We start from the raw sequence: 22,508 nt of genomic DNA, 5'->3' as shown, positions 1-22,508 counted from the left end.
CGAAGATACACACAAAGTCATCTCCTGAGTCAGCTCCCATAGAGGCCACCGATTCCTTGCTCACAGACCGTGGGATCCTAGTAGCACCTCCTGGTCTCTGGGAAACAGCAGTCTCTTCAGCAATTTTCTTCTTTAGTTTAGCAAACATTTTGCTGTGGGGCTATCCTGCCCCAAGGACCAGCTCTTAAACCACAGTAGTCTTTAGGCCAGCAACCAGGAATTCCAAGACAGGTGCCTAAAAAGTTCCAGTTACCCAAGCTAGCTTCATCTCTTCTTAAATGTGGGCCAAGGACCTATGGCAACCCAGTATCTATAAATCAGAAGAAAGAGAACTCTAAGTTAAACACTGGAGAGGTTTCACATTCTCAGTTGGTATGTTAAGCTTCAAGCTTGAAAATTAAGCTTCGTCATTTTATACATATACTTAATAGGACACCATTACTATGCATTTTTAAAAGCAGTCAGGTGCTTCATATGCACACACAGATAAGGAAATCCAGACTTGAGTGGGTGAAGTAATCTGCCAAAGATTGTTAGGTGGCAGGGCTGGTATTTGAAATAAGGATTCTGACTCACAAGTCCCTACTCTCCTTTTTTTTTTTTTAATACCATGTTGGCTGTGGTGTATAATACATTAAGTAAAAATTTCCAGAGCTAACATTAACATCACATAATGTTTTTTAATCTTTCTCCCAATAATACTAACTATAGTTTGGCATGTTCTTTTAAGATGAAGACAAAAACACGTATCTCAATATGAGGAAAAGGCATAATGTTCTAATGTTCCAGGATGGTCTGCAATCAGGTATTCACCAGAAAAAGCTGACAACTCAGAAAAGGCGTTCCTGGAAATGCTATGTGGTTCTCTTTAAGGGCAATTAAAAATGATCTCAAATCAGTTTCTTTTTTTCTGAATGTTTTACATAATATTTAATAATGAGATTCAGAATGTTTTTCAGAATGTTTTACATAATATTTAATAATGAGATTCAAGGTCTTTTCCTCCCATTGGTGTATAAAAACATTGATATCCCGGTTCCAACCTAAACTTTTCATGTTTTGTGGAGGAAATCCAAGCTCTACTACCTAAGATCTACAAAGCACTTCTTACCATTTCCATTTAGGTCTGTACAATTCTTTAAAAACTTTACCTTCAATGTCTGTAAACCAACTACTCACCTAGCTTATCTACTAGAGTTAAAACAGCTTGGAGGTCAAAGCATTCCGTCTTGCACAAAGACAGATAAAATGCATTGGACACTTCCTTTCAAGTGTAAGGTGAAAATGCTGGGGTGGGGGTGGAGGGGTTGGAAGAGTAGGGAGAGGGATTAGAGGGAAGAGAGAAAAACCCGTCACTGCCCCATTCCTGAGTGAGCTACCTTTTCACAGTCTGGTCTCCTCTGCATTTGTGATTTGCCTAAGAGTTTCACTTACAGGCACAAAGAACAAAACCTCTCATTGCAGTAGGTCCATAAATTCACTTCACACTGGCGACCCAAGCAAAATACCTTGAATGAGATTACGACTTTCCAGAATCAATGATTATTTCTCAACTGATTCTGAGTCACAGACTACCTGGCCAGACCCTGGAGCCTTGACTTCCACTAAGAAAGTCACTGAGAGAAAGGATGGCTCAGCTGGGTAAAAGACAGCTGCCCAGCGCCCAAGGAGGCAGGCTGGTACCTGCCACGACAGTTGGGACAGCACTCTTCACTCTTCGAGACGCGCTCGGGCGTAGACTGTCAAAGGGAGCCCACGTCTCTCCAATTTGACAGCAGTGAAACTGAGATCCAGAGAGGAGTGACTTGTCAAAGGTCGCGAAAGGAGGAATCCAGGAACCCTAGGCTCCACGCTCCCAGGACGGGCAGCCCTCCTCTGCCCCCACCCTCGCCCTTTCAGCACCCCGGTACCGACCCCTGCCTTGGGACTTGGAGCAACCCCGTCTGGGCCGCTTTGGGGGCAGACCGAATCTACTGGGAGGATGAGGGGCCTCCGCGCGTCTCTGGCCCCGACCCGCGCACCTGCCGCTCTCTGGGCAGCCGGCAGAGCCCCGCCTCCGGGGCTTCTCACGAACGCCGGGGCGCGTCACTAGCCCGAACGGCCGGCAGGTTAGGGAAGCACTGACCCGGAACCGCAATTGCACCAGCGCGCCGGAAGTAGCTGCGCGCAGGGTCTGCTTGTCCCCGGCGCGCAGGCGCCTGAGAGTGGCCCTGGCGGACCTGAGCGCTAACTTGGAGGAGTGGTTGGGTCCCACCCACTGGATGGCGTGGGCGCGGTGCCCGGCGTTCCCTCCAGCGGGCAGGCCACGTCAGCAAGTGGCCGGACTGGTGTGTGCTGACAGTGCGGCCGAGGCCTTTTTAAGAGTAGGTGCTGAAAGGAGGGGAAGTGGGAGGAACCTTGTGGCAAAAAGGAAAGAACGCAATTGGTGCGGTGGGGCCGACGTGTGCTGAGCTGGGGGCAGCACCGGTGGTGGCTGCGCTGGGCCAACCCGGAGCTTCCTTTCCTCTTCCCGCGTCCCAGTTCCCCGCACCCTACACAGCCGCCTTGTCACTTAATAGGTGATCACTCCAAGTTTGTAATGGGTGCCTCGTGCCTTGTGATTGTTAGTTTTTAACTTTTGTGCCTATGACCTGTTGTAGGTTACACATTTTATATCGCAACCCATGACACATATGCTGTAATTTTGAAAGGAGTTTCCAGAATCATACCCTATTACGTAGTGCACTCTGATACGGTGCATTTAGTTTAAAGAACAAAAACGCCGGTTTGGCAACCCACTGCGTTCATTACCAGGTAAAAACTGCCTCGTACGAAGCTAAGAGTGCAAATTAGTAGCCTTTATCAGGTCTCCGTACTTCTCACTGCTAGCCAAGCCACGCATTCCACATTGAAACTGCTCATGTTCTTGCCCCAGACACAACATCAACCAGCCCCAGTGTCGACAGCTTCCACTGGATTCCCCTAAACAATCCCTCCCTCCGCGAGTTCCAGTTCCGACCACCAGGAGTAGGGTAGGGAAAAAACCAAGAGTAAGACTAAGAAGAAACATACAAACTAGGAGAATAAGCACTGAATCCACAGCCCCAAAAGAGTTGGAACTGTATGACATTATCTGAAAGCAAACAAACGGTAGGAGTTTTAGCACGTAGAGTTGTCAACGATTATTAAGAACCAACAACTTTTAAGCAAATAATGTTTATTTTTATATTGATACACTTAATATATATGTGAATTCAAGATACAAAATTCATTTACAAGAGTTCACATCTGATGAATGTAGTCACATTTCTACAGAACATTTATTAATGTAAAAATGCTCTCAATACACTGACAACAAAAATCAAATGCTGTGTGATCTTGTTACTCAATAAACAAAAATGACAATGTTTAACTTCCCATCCTCTAGTATTTAAGCTCCCTCAAGGTGGTAGGCACCATATGAAAGAAGAAAACTGGAAAGACGGGGGCCTACTAAATCCGCTCTGCAGGTCACAGTGTTTAATTCTGAAATTCATTTTGTGAAGTAAGTGAAAGGCTGACTATTCTTTATGACAAATCCCATATACAAGAGTCAAAAGTGATGAACTCAAGGAAAAAAAATGTTTCAATAACCTCTCAATTTTTATAAGCTATTAACCATACCAGACAAAAAGGCTGCTGAGAAAGAACATAAAAAACATCATTAAGAGTATGTATGGCTTAAGTAAGTTTCAAACACAACAGACAAGACTTACAAGATCACAAAAGTTCAAGTCAAATGATACAATATAATATTCCCTCTTAGTCATTGGTAGTAAATAGCCCCTTCAAAATTTATTCTACTGACAATGCATACAAAACTAATGAATTCAAATGGTTTGCTGCCTCACAACTGAATTGATGGATTCTGTTCTAAAGTGTTAACCCACAATACCCAAAATTTACTACAAGTGAGCAACAAGACTACGTCTCAAGGATTATAGTCATTTGTGAATAGCTAGATAGGCAATCAAATAGCTTCATTATTTGCACAACAGATTAGCAGCACTTGGATAAAAACTGTTACATGAAAATTATTGTGCTTCAATGTCTTGAGGAGAGCTAATATAACTCTATAATCCCTATATTGTTACAATTCTATAACATTTCAGTTACAGACAAGCACAGTTTTTAAAAAGTATTTCACACCACTAGAAAATCAGTTATATTCTCCAGATGTAATTTCTGCTATGATCGGAACAAGTGCATTTCTGCCTAATATTCATAATACAGACAATAGGTTCACCATTATTTTCAGGGAAAAACAATCAAACATAATTCATTTTAACTCCTATTTGATTATCTTAACCTTTGTGATGATTTGAATAAAGAAAAACGGTATTCAACCTGACCGTGGAAATTGCTCAAAGAAAAGAATGTGGCCTGAAATGACAATAATTATTAGAGCAAATTAAGAGATGATTTATCACTGCTTCATCAGATCCAATGACTCATGAAACCCCTATTTGTACTGGTGCTACACACTGAAGATAACCTATTTGGATAAATTCCTTCACTTGTAAGCTCTACTATGAAATATTAGGACATCACATCTGCCTTTCCTAGTATCTAAGACCTTTCCACCTTAACAAGAAGAAACCTCTAAAACATAAGATTCTGATTATTTAACAGCAGGTTTATTAAAAACAAAAACATTTGGAGAACTAGCCACGTGGTCTATGTGACGAAAGGAATGTACCCAGATAACTGTAAAAAGCCGTGAAAGTCAAGTCCTAAAGCATTTTACTGAACCATTAAAAATTATTTTTAATAAAAGATGAAGAAACGAGTTTGTTTTTAAAGAACTCCTTCTTCAAGAAACAGTAATAATTCTTATTGCCCTAAAACATTTAATGCAGTTTTTCTTGTGGATTTTAATATATCACAACACATTTTTATAATTTAGAAAAAATCAGTGACATGCAAAGGAGGACAGGAATAAGATTTTAAAAAATACTGGGGTTATTTCCCTGTGGTTTGGAAATATTTACCTTAGGATAATCATATATAATCATTTCACATTTTACCGTGGTCGATCACACTGATTTGATGCTTGAGAAAACTTATGGGTCAAGTTGTAATGTTCACTAATCTTAATTTTCAATCATGGACAAATGGAGATTTGAAAGTTCCAAAAGAGAAAAGAATATTAGTGATATAACATATTATTTTAAAATAGACCTGTAAACATTTAAAGATTTTATTGACTTATTTTTAGAGAGAGGATAAGGGAGGGAGAAGGAGAGGGAGAGAAACATCAGTGTGCGATTGGTTGCCTCACCCCCTACTGGGGACCTGGCCTGCAACCCAGGAAATGTGCCCTGACTGGGAAATGAACCAGTGACCTTTTGGTTCTCAGGCTGGCACTCAATCCACTGAGCCACAATGGCCAGAACTAACATAAAATTTAAATATTGTTTACTGCAGACCTGTAAGAAGGCTGCTATAATTTTCTATCTCATCCTGAAAGTGATAACATCACTCAGTCTATTAACTTTCATTCCATAAACCTACCAGAAAGAATCTGAACCCTGAAATTACCAATGTCTCAATAAACACAACACTCTACCTAAAAAGATGATTGTCTTAGGACATCCTGGAATTGTCCTCCCAAATAGGAAAATACTCCCAACTTACAGTCTGTTCTGTGACCAAATTCAGGCTTATGATCAATTGAATGTGGAGTGCAAAATTAATATACTTCAAACTATTTAAAAATTCTGACCTACTATTCAAATGTTTTAAAAATTTCAGTTTGATAACTAATTTTAAAAATAATAAAAAAACCACAAATTAACAAAAATATTTTAAAATTAAGAAATGGTGCTTCAATCAGTGATTAAGTAACAGTGTTATGCAGAAATGAAATTCTTCTCAAAAGCCAGTATTACACCAAATAAGTGAAAAATACCAATTTTAGCTTAACAATATTCCATACCTACAGATGGAAATATTTCTATGGCACAAACAAATTAGTTATATTAATACATTTCTCTTCACCCATTTAGGGGCACGTCCCTTGCACTGTCCTTCTGACATCCTTCTTTCCAATAGGTGACTGATTCCATTAACATACCAATTATTTTTCCTTAAACAGAAGATATGCTTGTGAAATATGTGTCCAAAAAAAAAAAAAACTCAGTGAAGCTGGACACAGTTTTGAAATTCTAGATTGAGGAAAACAAAGTGCCATTTAAAAAAAATTTTTAAGGTGGTCATAGTATGCAGGGGAGAATGGGTAGCACTATTAGGGTCAGAGTATCAATGTCTAGGAGTACAGGAGAACAGGGGAAAGTGCTTGGTTTTCTAAGCCATCCTGATACAACCACCAAGCAACTGGCTCTGCAGCTGTTGGAGTCCTATTCACAGTGGAACCTCATCTACTGCACTTATTGTTGCTGCTCTCCTCAAATCAATGCCCACACTGAGCCCGAGTGGGTGCCATGAATTTTAAATACTGGGTTGGTCAATGTGTCCGTTTAGTTCTTTTCGTAAAGACAGTTTTTTCATTTACACCAATAACTTCACTGATTTGGATATTTTGAGTGTCACTCTCCCCATGTGGTGGTATAACGTCGATTGTTCTCTATTTGATTGCTGTCAGCTTCAACTGGTCTATGACCATGGACCATCGTCCAGTGAGAAATCTCCAGCACAAAACTTTGCAAACCACTTTTAACTCATTCGATCATCCACAGCACCTATTCCATACATTGCACAAATCTTTGTTTTTGTATTTCAGTTGTGTTTTTGCCTTTCTTGAAATAATAAAGCATGCTATGCAGAAAATGTTGCATATTTTCTTTCATCTTCAATATTAAAATGGCCACACAAAATGTTTGGTAAGTTTTTAAAAAGTGCACACTGATATGACAGCTGTCACAATACAATCTCACAGAAAAAAACAAACGAACTTTTTGGCCAACCCAATAGCGTAACACCTGCTCTGCTAGTCTCCAATTGCAACAAATGATCTGGTGAACATCCAACACTATGAACGTGTTCACTGATTTTTCAAAATGCCACATTAGCAAATTTTAATATTTATAACATTTTAAATTTAAGACTTTAATTGAGAAGTGTTATGAATAGTTGACTTTTATTAAAACTACAATGAAGAGGCAAATGTAGTATTTTGGGGGTGGTAAAATTGATTCCTGATTCTAACTTCTCTAAGATAATTTAACATTGGGTCAGATAGAATTAATCTTCTGAAGAATACTGGGGGAAACGGTTGTTTTGCAGTTCTATTTTATCATGCAAAAATAACCTCTAATTAATTTCTGTGGTGACTGTATTCAAGTGTATACTAAACATCTTTTACACGCTTCCATGCAAATAAACATGCCCAGTGAAGACAAGCGTAACTGAACATGGATACTCTGTGATATATCACAGGCTCACAAATTGGCACTGTACATAATTACTATCCTCTTATCTCCCCCACCTGTCATCTTTGGTAGAGGTTTGAAGGCCCAGAATTTAGAGCACGTCATGCACCTAATATTAAGAATCCTACTTCATGTATGAATGTATCATCAATTTGCAGAACACAAGCGATCTCATAGAGACAAAGAAATACAACTGGAGGCCTTTTATTCACTGGAAGCATTTGCTCAGATGAACATACTCATCTTTGATATGCAACCCCCATAAGAAACATGTACAGTCAGAAATGCCACGATGGGACTAATGTGATCACAGCTGCTGTAAATATGCCAATAACAACCCCCTGCTCTCAATGAATTTCACCCAACCTAAGTCCCCTAGCTAATGCCCCTTTTTCTGCCTCATGGAGTCACAGAGACACAATGGTGAAAACAACTGTTCCAAAATTAAAAGTCAGTTTCAGGCAATAAAATGGCAACTAAGAACATAGTCCCTATTTAAAGGACATTTTCCTATCTATTTTGAAATGTGATCAAAGTAATTTTTCCCACAGTCCCTCGATTCTCAGCATAAATACTTTACTACTCAGTAATAATATTCAACTATGGATCAAGAAAATAAAGGACTAATGCAGCTTAAGAATCTGCTGGTGTCTCAGTTTCACATACTTAGGTTTTTCAGGTTTATATCACTAATTTATCATCAGTTTAAAAGAAAATCGGCAGATGAATTTAAAGCTAAGAATATCCAGCCATCTGTTAAGATTTTTGTACCCTAATTTCAACCCCAAATTTACCCATTTTACCCAAACAAAAGCCCCTTAAAATAGAGGCTCATGAATGAGCTACAGCCACAACCTAATTACAGCAGCATGAACAATGCCACTCTGATGTCCTCACAGAACGTAAATAAACTCAGCCCACAATGGGTACGGGTATATAATATACACATACTATATCATTGCATACCAATATATTTACAAACATGTACATATATACAAAAAGTATACAGATTGCATTTAGCATCATAAAAATATACACATACCATTACAAGTAAGGATTTCAAGTAAATAAAAACAAAGGAGCCCTCAACATAAATACTCTTTACTCTCTCCAATCAAACATACAGGAACACATATACACCCAAAATATCACAAGGAGATTCATACCATTCATATTAAAAATCAAATCTTTTACTCACTTAGGGTCGGGGGTGGGATTCTGAATCACTGGCAGTAGCCAAGTTTGCAGACCTTGGTACCTTACTATATATCCAGTGAAGAATGTTCTCTGTGTATCAGGCTGATTACAAGTCTCCATGGATAACTACAAGATTTTTCAACTGAGGCCAAACCCCTTCTGAGAGACAGAAAATTACAGTCACACAGATCAGAGATTAAACCTGAAGAAGAATGCTACAAAAAGCTCCATAACTGATATATAAAAAAGCAGATTTGCTGATTTTCCCTTTACCTCAATGAAATTCAGTTCAATCACCACCTAATCTGTTTCAGGGAATTCTATTACAAAAACAAAACAGATGGCAAAAGCCACATGTGAGGAAAAATAAAACCCAGACTCCAGATCAGAAAAGTTTCAGTCATGACTAGATTGCACTTTGCTTTTATAATCGCAGAACATTTCAGCTTGATAAAAATATAAAGGGTACGATAAATTCTATGTGCTTTGAGAGGTTTTGAGAGCACCACTTCCTAAAAGGAAAACACACACACACACACACACACACACACATATCCTGGCTAAAATCAAAGACAAAAGGTCTAACTTTTGTGGATTCTTTATAATTAATGCACAAAAATTTGCTAGGGCTGACTGATTTACTGGTTTTAATATTTGATATTAAAAAATATCATAACCTTTGTGCCAAAATATAAATCTCTAATTATTTCTTTCTCGGTCACTATAGAAAACAACCTGAGCTACTGGAAAGACTGGGCTGAGATCAGGAGATCTGAGTTCTAACTATCACTGTGAGTAAATGAATAGTTTTGGTGGTGGTGGGGTCGTGTATTTCCCTTTTGTAAAATAGGGAAGATAGGTACATTATCAACTTCAGAAATATATGGGTGAAGAAAGATAAATTAATTCTTTGTGCTTAATTTTGTTTTGTGTATAGCTGACTTCTTGGAGTCTTCTCCTCCCTATTTTGTTTATGGTGATTTTAAGGATAAGAGACTGTATCAGAATCTCCAGGGGGAGTGTGTGCCGTTTGAAAACAAAGAAGTGCCCTTTCCTATTGCTTTGCTCTGTTCTTAGTTCCAATATTTCAATTTCTATGAAATCTAAAAATAAATAAATAAAGGCCTCAATATCTTTATATTTCTAAAGGGGAGCAGCGTGCACTGGAAAAAATGAAGACTCTGTGCCGCTGCTGTCTTGACCCCACTGGGTGATTGTCCTTCCACGTTTCTTTGTCCTTGATGAAAGTAACACCGTAAAATGTACAAGGGGGTTCAGTAACCTCTGTTTATGTTTAAAACTTTTATAATAAAAGGTAAAAAAACCATAGAGAGAAAAGACAAAGAAATACTAAGTGTTTGCACAAATGTGATCTTCTTAATAAGGCCTACCCTGATCACTCATTGCAACATTGCTCTTTGCCCCAAAAGAAACAAATAAAATTTCTCTTACAGTGATCTAATTTTTCTTTATACTACTTATAAATTTCTAACATAAAATTACTTAATTATTACACATATTGCCCGACTCCTCTTACTTGAGTAGAAGCTTCCTGAAGACAGGAATTTTTAAGTCTACTTTGACTGCTTTCCCACAGCACCTAGAACAGAATCTGGGGTGGGGATGTTGTTCAACACTTTTTTTCTGAAGGCATGAATGAAACAATAGTTTAGAATTTTCTAGCAGTTTTCCTCTCAAGATCACTTTGGCTCACTTAAAAATTTTAACTACCAGTAAGCAATTTATACCACCATTAGCTTAAGAAGCAATGTCATCATCTAAACCCTTGCTGTGATGTCTGAGACCCTTTGTTGTTAGATAAACACATTTCTCATCACAGAAGCTCTAATATTTCAGGACTCACTCTCTCTGAACTAGTTTCTACAACAACTAGGTGGGACCCAGATATTTTCTTGAACAAAAACTAGTTAAATATAATCTAGAAAAGTAAATATTGTGTACACTAAAATCAGGGAAACTAGTTTTCCAGGTGACATGAGTAAAGAAATCAATACCTTTGGAATCAAGAGTTCAAATTATAGAACCATGCAATTGGACAGCACCCAGGGCCAATGCCTTCACTTTGCAGAGGAGAATGCTAAAAAGCAGAGACATGCAGACACCTGCTCAGGGCATAAAGCTAATTACCAGGAAAGGCAGAATTAGAACTCAGGCCTCCTAGTTCTCAGACCAGTGTTCTTTATGCTAAACAGGTGAGGATAAAGCTCAGGATGTAAAATATTATCTTAAGCATCAGAGAACAGGAACATATGTGTTGCTGGGAATGTCACTGGCACAGAACTTCAGGAGAGCTGATACAGCAGCCAGCCCACTAAGGTCTGTCCTGCTGGAGTCAGGTGAATGCAGAGCTCACAGGAAAGCTCCAACGTTAGCGAAGGGGCTGAGAAAAGGGAAAACAGTCTATCTGCTAAGGAAAAATCACCCATGAGCAAGAAAATATCTACCCAGAATAATGTTTCCAAAGCTTTCCGAAATACTGTTTAAAAGAACAAACAATTCAAAAATTAATAAAACATCACAAAGTCCCCCCAAACCAAGAACAGTAGCTTCAAGACTTCAGGTGAAAAGTCAGCCAATTGAAACAAATATATTAATAACTTGGACCCAACTAATTCTGTATGACAGAAATGAAAACCAAGTTGAAAATATTACAGAAAAAATTCCCTAAGGACATAGGAAAGCGGCTGCAAAAGCTATCACCATTTCCCCCGGGGCTGCCAGAGGTAGAATGCAAGCCTGTACAGAAAATTAAGCAGAAATTTGATTCGTGACTTTCTGAACTTGAATTCTGTGGAGTTAAAAGAGAGGGGAAAACATCACAGCTAGTGCCTGCAAAATTATGAAGGGGATGACAGGGAGGAAAAACACAAACATCTTTATATTATATACTGAGTCCTATTTAAAATAATAAAAAACTTGTGCATGTATATAAAATATTAAATAAAACAGGTTTTAAAAAACCTTATTGCCAAATTGTCAATGCAAAAGCAACTTCCATTTTAGGTTAAATAGCAATTCAGTTACCCTCAGCTAAAATGAGTAACATCTCTGACTCTGAAGTCTCATAAATATGAACTATGCAAAAAGATTACAAAGTCTGAACTGTGTTCCACGGGCTTCCATCTAGGCAGTCTTTAAACCTGATCTTACGAACAAAGAATTTAAATAGAATTCCAACTGCAAATACTGTGTTATTGAACCAACAATCTGCATTTTAAATGAAATACTTAAAAGTGGTTCTTTTTTTTCATTTCAATACTCAAAGACTATGAAGGAAACAAAATAGGCAAACATATCTCATAGTAACACAGGACTCACACATTCCAAACGATATTCATCCCTCTCAAGACCCCAGTGAAAGATTTAGCCTTCAGATGCAAATCAGTCTTATACAGTTTCTGAAATTCTGACAGTATTTAAACAAGTGAAATGATTTCAAGAACTGTGTTGATTATACTTCAGAGAATCATACACTTTCTACCTACTAAGTTGGAATGAAGAGAAATCGTACGGCAGGACTCTGTTCTTGATTTCTAATAGTCCATGCTGGCTAGCTTCCTCTCTGAACAATTATGTATTTTCCAAATCCACACACGAAAGGTCCAAGTTTAAGAGTTGGATTTTCTTCATTGTACAAAAATAAATAATTTACTCTTCACAGGGTGAGAATAGTGACTATTTGAGTGTAGGGTTAGATGCTGGAGGCAAGTTTCCATACCTCAAGACCAAAAAAGAAAAAGAAAAAAAATCCCAAGATTAGTTGAGTTTTTAAAAAGACCCAAAAGATTGTATTTTAAAATAATTACCCTAAAAGTATGAACAATTTTTTCAGTTTGTTCTTAAAATGGTGGTCCTAAATTAAAAAATAAAAACCTAAGTAACATCACTGTGTGTCTGTCATCACATTAGAAAACGGCACCATTTAAAATCTGTGGCAAATGAAAAACTGTTTCGACACGAGGATTTTGTGTTAATAGTCGTCTATGGTATTTTCAAAGAAGACGTTTCGAACATCCAGAATGGAGGCCAACTCCAAAATGTGCTTCTGGAGATGAGGGTTCTCCACTGTCTCATCTCTTGGCAGCTGTGGATATGACTCAGGATAGTTTCGTGTTTCCTAACAGGCAAAGAAGAGAAAAGTCTAATTTTTGTAGTTTAATGACAGAAAATTATAAACACTAATGTTACTGTATAATTGTTCACATTAACAGTATCAAGGAGTAACATGTTGATATTATATATTTTTCTCTTTCATATTGGTATGATTCTTTCTGGCAACATAGTTTTTGAACATGTAAAATTGCTGGCATTTGACCACTCTGACCTTAAAAAATGACAATTTCTTATGGTTCAACCTAATCTATTAATTTAGTGAGTTAATTAGCAAATATTTACTGGGGCCAATCATTTCTGGGCATTATGCTATATTGTAGAAACCATGTAATTTCTACTTGTTAGGGGGGAGAGAAATCCTAGCATGTTTCAACAAGTATTTGTTAAATGAATAAATAAATAAAATTGTAGTGGAAATTAAAATGAGAGAAAAAAGATGAGAAGCATGGGCCTTTGAAATTAATTGTAAGAGAGGGATGTGTCAAAATGACTAAGATTTCAGGAATGGGGGACTCGAGAGAAGAGTAGGGAACCAGTGAGAGAAAAAAGAGAAGAAGGGGCTGATTTGGGGATAGTATAAAGCTTTAGGTTTTAGGTATATATTTTTTATTTTTAAAAGATTTTATTTATTTATTTTTAGACAGAGGGTAAGGGAGGGGGAAAGAGAGGAAAGAAATGTCACTGTGTAGTTGCCTCTCACATGCTCCCTACAGGGGACCTGGCCTGCAACCCAGGCATGTGCCCTGACTGGGAATTGAACCAGTGACCCTTTGATTCGCAGGCCAGTGTTCAGTCCACTGAGCTACACCAGCCAGGGTGGTATATTTTATTTGTGGTAACAGGGTAATACAATTAGAACTGCTCCTCAAACACAAGTGGAAAATTTAGGCTGTATCTCAGAAGACAAGTTTGACAATATATGTAAACACTGATATAATCTGCATGGCGAGAAATCTTAAAAGCCATTAAAATAGATGAGAGTTCCAAGAATATTAGCAAAAAAGAAGCAGTTCCTAAAAAGGCAGATGAAGGTTCAGAAAATGGAAAAAAAATAAAAAAAGGAATAATAAAAAAGAGAACAATTGTATAATTATAGGACAGCAAAAGAAAAAGACAATTTCAAAACCCCGTTAATTCTCATTTGGCCATTTCTATAAACCATAATTTTGCCACACATTTAAAATTTCCAGAAGAAACAAGTTATTATTTTTCTATGCATTTCACATGACAGCTGATATAGCCAAATGTCATTTCTATCTCTCTTATTCTTGTAGGCCTCACTCATTACACTTACAAAGACCAAATTTTTAAAAAGATTTTATTTATTTTTTTAGAGGTGGGGAAGGGAAGGAGAAAGAGAGGGAGAGAAACTCAATGTGTGGTTGCCTCTCATGTGTCCCCTACTGAGGACCTGGCCCACAACCAGGCATGTGCCCTGACTGGGGATTGAACCAGCACACCTTTGGTTTGCAGGCCCGAGCTCAATCTACTGAGTACACCAGCCAGGGCACAAAGACCAAATTTTTGTTTTACTACATTAAATGCAGGAAACTGATAGAAGATTTCACAGTGGCAATGTATATTATAATGAAAAACTGGAAACAACCCAAATGTCCATTATCAGTAACTAGATGAGTAATTTGTGCTACATAGTCAAATAATAAAATCCTATACAGCAGTGAAAACGAATGAGTAAAAGCTATAGTCAGTCATCAACATGGCTCAATCTCAGAAATACAACAGGGAGTGAAAAAAGCAAGTTGTAAAATACATAAAATATGGATCCATTGATCTGTTGTGTAGGAATACAAGTACATGTGGCAAAACTTTAACAAACAGTGAATGATAGTTGTGAAAATCAGGATTTAGGTTTCAGCTGAAAGGGAAACAGGATTACGGAGGACCCACAAGGGGCCTCAGAGGCAATGGAAATGTTCTACCTCTTAAATTAAGTGGCAGGTAATTAGATATGCCTTATTTTGTCCATCTTTAATACTTTAAGTACAACAAATACAATTTGTCAATAGGATTTTAGATCTATTCAGACTTTATTTAATCCAGGTAAAATATAATATGTTTCTTAAATACCTAACATGGTAAAATTGGTCATTAAAATATTCTTTGCCTACCCGAAAAATCTTGTGCATCCTCATGGTGGCTGAGCAAAAGACAAATCTTGTGAGAAGCAAGCGGAGAAATTCATCTCCGAAGAACTGCAGGAACGCCTGGTCTGCAAAGAGGAGAGAGACGACAGTAAAATGAAACTTACAGGGAAAAGCACATTTCCAAGGGGAAGAAAAGTTCAGGAACACCTTCTCAAATTTCCTGCCTTCAACAAATACCTTTAAAAATTCAAACAATTTCAATGATTTAAAAAAATTTTTAAACCATTAGAGTACGTTCTGTTAGATGTGCCATTAGATTAGTAGGGTACCTATTGAACGTGAATGCGTCAGTAGCTGGGCAATGTCGCGGTTGATTTTTCGAAGATATTCTTGACACTTTTCCCACAGGCCTCTACGCATGCTTGACAATCCAGAGACAAATAGGAAGGCCATTAGAGGATTGTTCAAAAAGAGAGTGAAGAGGCTACCTCGTTGAGATTGATCTGTAATAACAAACATGTTTTATATATACATATACATACATACGTAGAAAACACTTTCGTAAAAGATAAGGATGCATTTGATGAACATTTTAATATGCTGATGATGTGTAAAATTAAAGCTGTATCATTAAATCATAATTCAACAGAGTAGATTCTGCAAGAAACTGCAAAATCATATTCCAGGTACCTTGATTTCTGCTGAACAAACTTTAGAGCCTAGTAAACTAAAGAGAAAGAGAACATGAACATATTCCTTTGCCGTTTCCCCTCCAACTCACAGATCTTATTCAAAGACAGCAAGGTCTGGCTCACAGGCAATTCATGACAGAATTCTCTGGTGAGTACTAGGATTGCCAGTCTTTTTCACTCTTTTGTTAGTTGCTCTTTTTCCACTTCTCCCTTCAATATCAACCCTTCCTTTCTTTGGCCTGATACATTGCCGATCTCACCTACTCCCATAATTTTGATTATCATTTGTATGCCTACTGATTCCCAATTCTCTATCTGCAGCCTAGATTGAGCTCCTTAGGTCTAGAACTGTGCTGTCTCGAAGAACCTAAAAAGAACTTAAAATGTGACTGGTCCAAATTGAGACACTGAGAAGTGTAAAATGTACATGAGATTTCAAAGCAAGAGTACAAAAAGACACATGGGATTTTTTTATTTTAAAGATTTTACTTCTTTATTTATAGAGAGAGGGGAAGGAGAAAGAGAGAGAGAAACGTCAGTGTGTGGTTTCCTCTTGCACATCCTCTGCAGGGGACCTGGCCTGCAACCCAGGCATGTGCCAGACTGGAATCAAACTGGTGACCCTTTGGTTTGTAGGCTGGCACTCAATCCACTGAGCCACACCAGCCAGGGCTTAAAAGGTACATTTTTAACATTAATTTCACCGGTTATTTTCTACTTTTTAAAAAACATGGCTACTAGAAAACTTACAATTACATAGGTGGCTCCCATTACATTTCTATTGCAGAGTTGCTCTAGACTACTAAATTCAACCTAACTCTCAAAGGTAACTTTAAACTCAACATGTCAAAAATTGGCAACAAATCTTCCCCCTTTTGTTTTCTTACAAATCCACCTCTTATTCAGTATCATTATTTCCATCAGCACCTCAGCCAGAAACCTGGAGTCCATTCCTGCCTCCTTCCTCTCCCTTATTTCCTCACCGTCGCCAAGCCCATCACCACACCCTGCTGGTTCTTCGGCTAGTATTTTCTGAAGCCAGCTAACCAGCCACTGTCCTACCTTGGCCACCAGGATCTCTTTATTTCTGTCAGTGCTCCTGTCCAATTCATTTTACATAAGGTTAACTGAATGCTCTTTCCCGATACGCCATTTAAAATCTTTTGTTAGTCCTTTGGTGATACCCCACTGCCCTCCATTTAAATCAGAAAAGGTTTTTCTTAATTCAGTCCCACAATTCTAAACTCTACCCTCTAATGAGCAGGAACTATCTTAATTGCTCTAAACGTTCTATAATTCTACAATGTCCTTCAGCTCCACTTTAGACATCATTTCGTGAACTTTCTTCACTCTCAAAAGCTGTTAGGAATTCCTCAAGTGTTGCACATGCTTCCTCCTGAGACACCAGGGGCCCCTGCGGTAACTGTCTGGTAGGCTGGCTGTATCTTCTGCTGGACAACTGGCTCTGCGAGAAACACGACTCTGTCTCATCAGAGTGTTAGCTCCAGTGCCAAGCACTGTACCTGACAAATACATGTTTACTAGATATTTGTTGAATGAATGAACTCTTGGGTAAGGAGAAAACTGTGGACTTTAGATACCAGAGGCATAAGAATCTAATCTGACATCCAAATACTTAGATATCTGTAGGTTTTGTGCCCAGAAGGAGAACATTTAGGGATTAGAGGGCTAAGCTTTACTGCACAAAAGATAGGATACTGGACTAAAAAATATTAAGGACATACATTATAACTATGCATATTAATAATGATAGCTGGCACATAAGGAATACTTATTATATACTGAGAATTATGAGGCTGATACTATTACTATTTTCATTTGATAGGAAATACTGAAGCACAGAATGGCCAAGGAGCCATCCAAGGTCACACAGGTAGTAAGCGGTTGAGTTGCAATTCAAGTTCAATCGGTTTGCCTCCAGAGTCTGTGTTTTCATCCTATGTGTAATAAAGCCTTGCAGACCAAATGATCTTGGTGTTAACCTATTACGTCATGCAATTTTAACTGAAGCTCCCCCTTGAGAGGACCAATTGACAGCAAAAAGTACTCCCAAGTCATTGGAAGGGGTTACCCTTCTCCCGAGCAACAGGTTAACAAAGTCTTCAAAGCAGGAGAATTTTACCGTTGTTTGAAGGTAAGTTCTATCCCTCAGTAATTTGACTTTTGGTTACAGGAACTTAGTATTTCTATGTGTTTCTCCCTGTTAAATAGCAGAACTTACCTTAAAACAACAGTGACAAGTCTCCAGCTTCTCTCAGGCATTCAAATGCTGACCATCACTTCGTGTGTCAAACTATGTCAGCAGACAGGACTTCTGGCTGGGAAGTAGCAGTAAAATGCCATCTCCCACAGAGAGACATCAGCACTATTCACAGTCAGGGAGACAGTGAACTGGTGACAAGTACTGCTGAAACAGCGTTAAGGTTCATTCAGTATCGTACCTAGCTTAGTGCTTGGGCGACAGAACCAGATGGCATGTGTTGCCAACTAGGGACAAATTATTGAAAGTCTTTCATTTTTTGTTCGTCTGAGAAATGGCCAGAACACTGACCTGTCTCTCCGGCACACTGAGAAGAGGTTCTTTTATCTAAAAAATACAACCAGGTAAAAATGTAGATAAAAGAAACCCTTTAAGTTGTGCCAGTTAGGGTATCCTAACTCACAGGCATAGGCTGAGAAGTCTTCTTGACCAGAAATCTTACAGTCTTAAAAGATGTAGCCAGCGATTACAGGAAATCATGCTACACAGTGAGAACAAGCTCTCTGAAAACAAACAGCTGCAAAGCAAACTTTAAAATTCACAAATTTTAAGTTCCCCAAGAGCAAGGAATGGAAACCACCCCTGACTCAGGGCTGCTTTTACCATTTCTTTGAAAACTATCTCAAGGCCTAATGGTAGCAAGACTTCTGGTTGATTTCAGACTGACATGTGCTACATTAAACACCATACGTCCGCACGTGATCATTATAGGTGGGAAGCAAAGATCAACAGTACCCAGAATGTAGACAGAGTTTATCTGCGACCTATGGATAGAAGAGGTAATGATGGAACATACCTTGTAAAGCTTTTGGATATGCTGTAGGAGAAAGCAAGCAGACTAGTGGCTGTCCAAATAAGTTTGTGAAATTCTGTAACATACAAGAATTTAAAGCGTTCATTAAAGGCTTGACCAAAGATAGTAATTTTCTAAAGCATATCATTAGTGTTTAGGTTGGGCTTTGACTCATAAGCAGCTGCAGACACATCGGCAACCGCTGAAGAGACCGTTATTCATGTATAACTACTATGAATAAATAATAGGCTTTCTTAAAATAGTATAGTTCGCACTAAGTGAACTATTGATTTTTTAAATAAAGGCATAGATACTGTTGCAGTGTTACAGGTCACAGGAGGAGGTCATCTGGCCGTCTACCAGGAGGCCACCCCGTGGGCAACATGCACTGATGGGTGTATGCACGAGGGTGAGTTTTCTAAGGTCTGAGGTCTGGCTCTAAAACCTGAAGAGTAGATGCACCTCTCACTGTGAATCTCATTCACTGCTCACACAGACTGATGTATCAAACTAGAATGTTGATGTAAGAATTAAACTGACACACACACACAAAAAAATACTCTTTGCATTCTTTAAGGGTATCCTTTCCCTAAGGACAGATCTACATGGGAAATAAAATTATAAACTGTTTGGTAAAACAAGATAGATAAAACTAAAAGTAAACTTGGGACACCAGGCAAGAGGGCGGCATAGGCAGACATGGCTCATCTCTTCGCACAACCACATCAAAATTGCAGCTAAAATGTAGAACCACCATCACTCAGAACCAGCAAAAATCGAGTTGAATGGAGTCTGACAACTACACAGTTAAAGAAACCACATCCATCCAGATGGGTAGGAGGGGTGCAGATGTGGAATGGGCTGGTCCTACATCCATGTGTAGTGGATAAAAATTCTGGGGGGATATCTCGGAGTCCCAGACACACACCAGGCCCCCCAGCCCAGGATAAAACAGTGGGGATTGAGTTGGTAGAAGACACTGCTGGAGCCCCAAGCGGTTCCTCTGAAAGAACCCACACACTGACTCACCTACTCAGACTCTCTAGGGAGTGAGTCTGAGCTCTAACCCTGGGGTTGCAGCTGGAAAGGCACCAGTGGCACGCAGGGAGACACTGAAGTGTCAGGCATCAGGGCAAGCAGAGGCCATTGTCCCTTTGCTAAACCCTCCCCACACAAAGCCAGTAGGCTGGTGCCATATCTGAGATTCCATCAACATGGCTAAACTGACCTGCCTTGGAGATTCCCAGAGACTCTGCCCCATCCAACTCACAGGCCCACCTAAGCTGCTTTTGCATAGGAATGGCTGGTCTTGGCTCATGCTTCATAACTTCCTAAATCCTCTCAAACAAGTAACAGCCAGCCTCAGTGAACCCCAACCGTCCCCCCTCTCACCCCCCCACCCAAGCAGCCAGATTAGGATCACAGGTTGGCTTCACTTGGGAATCTCCAAGCCCAGCACAAGTAGCAGCCATTGAGATGGCTAGTTATAAGGATGCCTCATAGCTCAGGCAGGGTGGTGGCCCTGGGCAAAACACGGGTGGAGGCTGACCTTGGCTTGCACCACCTGGGAAATCCCCAGGGCCAGCACACCCAATGGACAGCTACAGACCACATCAGAGTACTACCATCCTGCCCCTGCACAGCTGATCCTCCACAGAGTGTGGAAGTTCATGGTCAGTGGTCACAGCCAATTGTTGCAACTGACTGGCCTGGGTAAATCCCTCCCATTGATCTGCCAGCAACAACCAAGGCTCAACTACAAGAGGAGGGTGTACTGAGACCACACAAAGGGTGCATCTCAAGTACCCAGCTTGGGTGATAGGGAAGTCTGTGTCACTGGACCCCACAGGGCACCTACTATAATAGGCCACACTGCCAAGACACAGAGTCCAAGCAGTTCTGCCTAATACATAGAAACAAACACAGGGAGGCTGCCAAAATGAAGAGAGAAAGAAACATGGCCCAAATGAAAGAACAGATCAGAACTCCAGAAAAAGAGCTAAACAAAATGGAGATAAGCAATCTACGAGATGCAGGGTTCAAAAGACTGGTTATAAGGATGCTCAAGGGACTTAGTGAGGACATCAGCAGCATAAAAAAGATACAGTCAGAAATGAAGGATACACTAATTGAAATAAAGAACAATTTACATGGAAACAACAGTAGAGTGGATGAAGCTGAGAATCAAATCAGTGATTTGGAACATAACAAAAACAACCAATCAGAATAACAAGAAAAAAAGAATCCAAAAATATGAGGACAGTATAAGTTGCCTCTAGGAAAACTTCAAGATGCCCAACATTCACATCATAGGGGTGCCAGAAGGAGAAGAGAAAGAGCAAGAAATTGGAAATCTATCTGAAAAAATAATGAAAGAAAAATTCCCTGATTTGGTGAAGGAAATAGACACACAAGTTCAGGAAGCACAGAGAGTCCCAAATAAGATGGATGCAAAGAGACCACTCCAAGACACATCATAATTGAAATACCAAAGGGTTAAAGATAAAGAAAAAATCTTAAAAGCAGCAAGAGAAAAGAAGTTAATTATCAGATGGGTGCCAGATGTGAGGGGGTGTGGGAGAATGGATGAAGAGGCGAGGGGATTAAGAAGTACAAATAGGCCCTGGCTGGTGTGGTTTAGTGGATTGAGCACCAGTCTGCAAGCCAAGGGGTCACCGGTTTGATTCCCAGTCAGGGCACATGCCTGGCTTGCAGGCCAGGTCCCCAGTTCAGGGTGCATGAGAGGCAACCACACACTGATGTTTCTCACCCTCTCTTTCTCCCTCCCTTCCCCTCTCTCTAAAAATAAATAAAATATTTTTTAAAAAGTACAAATAGGTAGTTACAGAATAGCCATGGGGGATGTAAAGTACAGTACAGGAAATGGAGTAGTGAAAGAACTTAATACACATGACCCATGGGCATGAACAATGGTAGGGGGATTGTCTGAGGGACAGGAGGTCCTGGGCAGAGTGGGGGTGCAGGGGGAAAAAACAGGACAAATGTAATAGCATAATCAGTAAAATATTATAAAAAATAAAATAGAAATAAAGTACAAAGAAACTTAATAAAAAGTGGGAAGAAACAAAAATAACTAAAAAAACACTCTTCAATCATAAAAATAAAGACTAGAACAAATGAAAAGGCATACTATGTTCTTAGAGAGGAAGCCATTCTAAGGATGCCACACTAATTTATTAAAATTTAAACCAACCTCAGAAAATGGCCACAGATCTTTCCCCTGCAACTGAAAAAAAAAATCCCTAAGTTTATAAGGAGAAAGTAGATTAGCCAGAAAACTCTACAAAAGAAGAGCAGAGAGGGAACAAGCCCCAGCAGCTACTAGAACACACTGTGATGCCCCAGTGACCAACAGCAAGAGTGGGTGGGGAACGGGGCACATCTGTGATAGTGTCAACAATAAAGAAAAAGGAAAAAAAAGAAACTGAGAACTTTGAAAAAATATATGTGGCCCTGACAAGAGAGTAGGCAGAAGACCAAGGAGAGAGAATGGAGAGCCCAGCATGAGGTCCGCAAACAGTCGGACTGACTGTGTACGATGAAGATGACAGGTTTAGTTGGCAAGAAACAGTGGAGAGCCGTGCAGAAGAAAGTTGGTCCCATACTTCACACCACACACTAGGATAAAACATGTCAAAGATTTAAATGTAAAAACTTAAACCATGCAAATGTTGAAAGAAAAATAGAAGAGTTATTTTTGTAACCTAGAAGAGCTTCCTATTACGATGATGGTTAATCAACCCAGTCACAAAAATCAAAGCCTCATACATAGTAAAATGCAGCATAAACTAAATCAAAAGCCAAATGATGTTCTGGGAAGTATATCTGCAACTCACATTACAAAGGATTAATGTCCTTAACATAGAAAGAACTTCT

At 39.2% G+C, this 22,508-nt stretch overlaps 2 protein-coding genes across 8 annotated transcripts in view; both read right to left on the bottom strand.

Annotated features, from left to right (window-relative positions):
- Nucleotides 1-2,157, bottom strand: part of GOLGA1 (golgin A1) — a 39,663-nt gene extending 37,506 nt beyond the window's left edge. The window contains exons 1-2 of one of the 3 annotated variants that reach the window (XM_037162020.2): nucleotides 1,915-2,157; nucleotides 14-310 (exon numbers count right to left, since the gene is read on the bottom strand). In XM_037162020.2, the coding sequence (XP_037017915.2) occupies nucleotides 14-148 (135 nt within the window). In that variant the 5' untranslated portion in view covers nucleotides 149-310; nucleotides 1,915-2,157. Of the gene's footprint in view, nucleotides 1-13; nucleotides 311-1,683; nucleotides 1,864-1,914 lie in introns of those variants that run through there. The other 2 variants (XM_037162078.2, XM_037162156.2) reach the window with 2 other exon arrangements.
- A 1,082-nt stretch (nucleotides 2,158-3,239) lies between these two features.
- Nucleotides 3,240-22,508, bottom strand: part of SCAI (suppressor of cancer cell invasion) — a 106,675-nt gene continuing 87,406 nt past the window's right edge. For 4 of the 5 annotated variants that reach the window (XM_053667739.1, XM_053667740.1, XM_053667742.1 and 1 more), the window contains 4 exons: nucleotides 18,615-18,687; nucleotides 15,175-15,348; nucleotides 14,870-14,970; nucleotides 3,240-12,744 (listed from right to left, as the gene is read on the bottom strand). In XM_053667739.1, coding sequence (XP_053523714.1) covers nucleotides 12,598-12,744; nucleotides 14,870-14,970; nucleotides 15,175-15,348; nucleotides 18,615-18,687 — 495 coding nt within the window. In that variant the 3' untranslated portion in view covers nucleotides 3,240-12,597. Of the gene's footprint in view, nucleotides 12,745-14,869; nucleotides 14,971-15,174; nucleotides 15,349-15,429; nucleotides 17,003-18,614; nucleotides 18,688-22,508 lie in introns of those variants that run through there. The other variant, XM_053667743.1, reaches the window with a different exon arrangement.

Source organism: Artibeus jamaicensis, unplaced genomic scaffold (genome assembly GCF_021234435.1).
Source record: "Artibeus jamaicensis isolate MK-2021 breed Jamaican fruit bat unplaced genomic scaffold, CSHL_Jam_final contig_471, whole genome shotgun sequence".
Lineage (NCBI taxonomy): Eukaryota > Metazoa > Chordata > Mammalia > Chiroptera > Phyllostomidae > Artibeus > Artibeus jamaicensis.
Note: the sequence above shows the minus strand (reverse complement) of the source record. Positions and strands in the feature narration are given on the sequence as shown.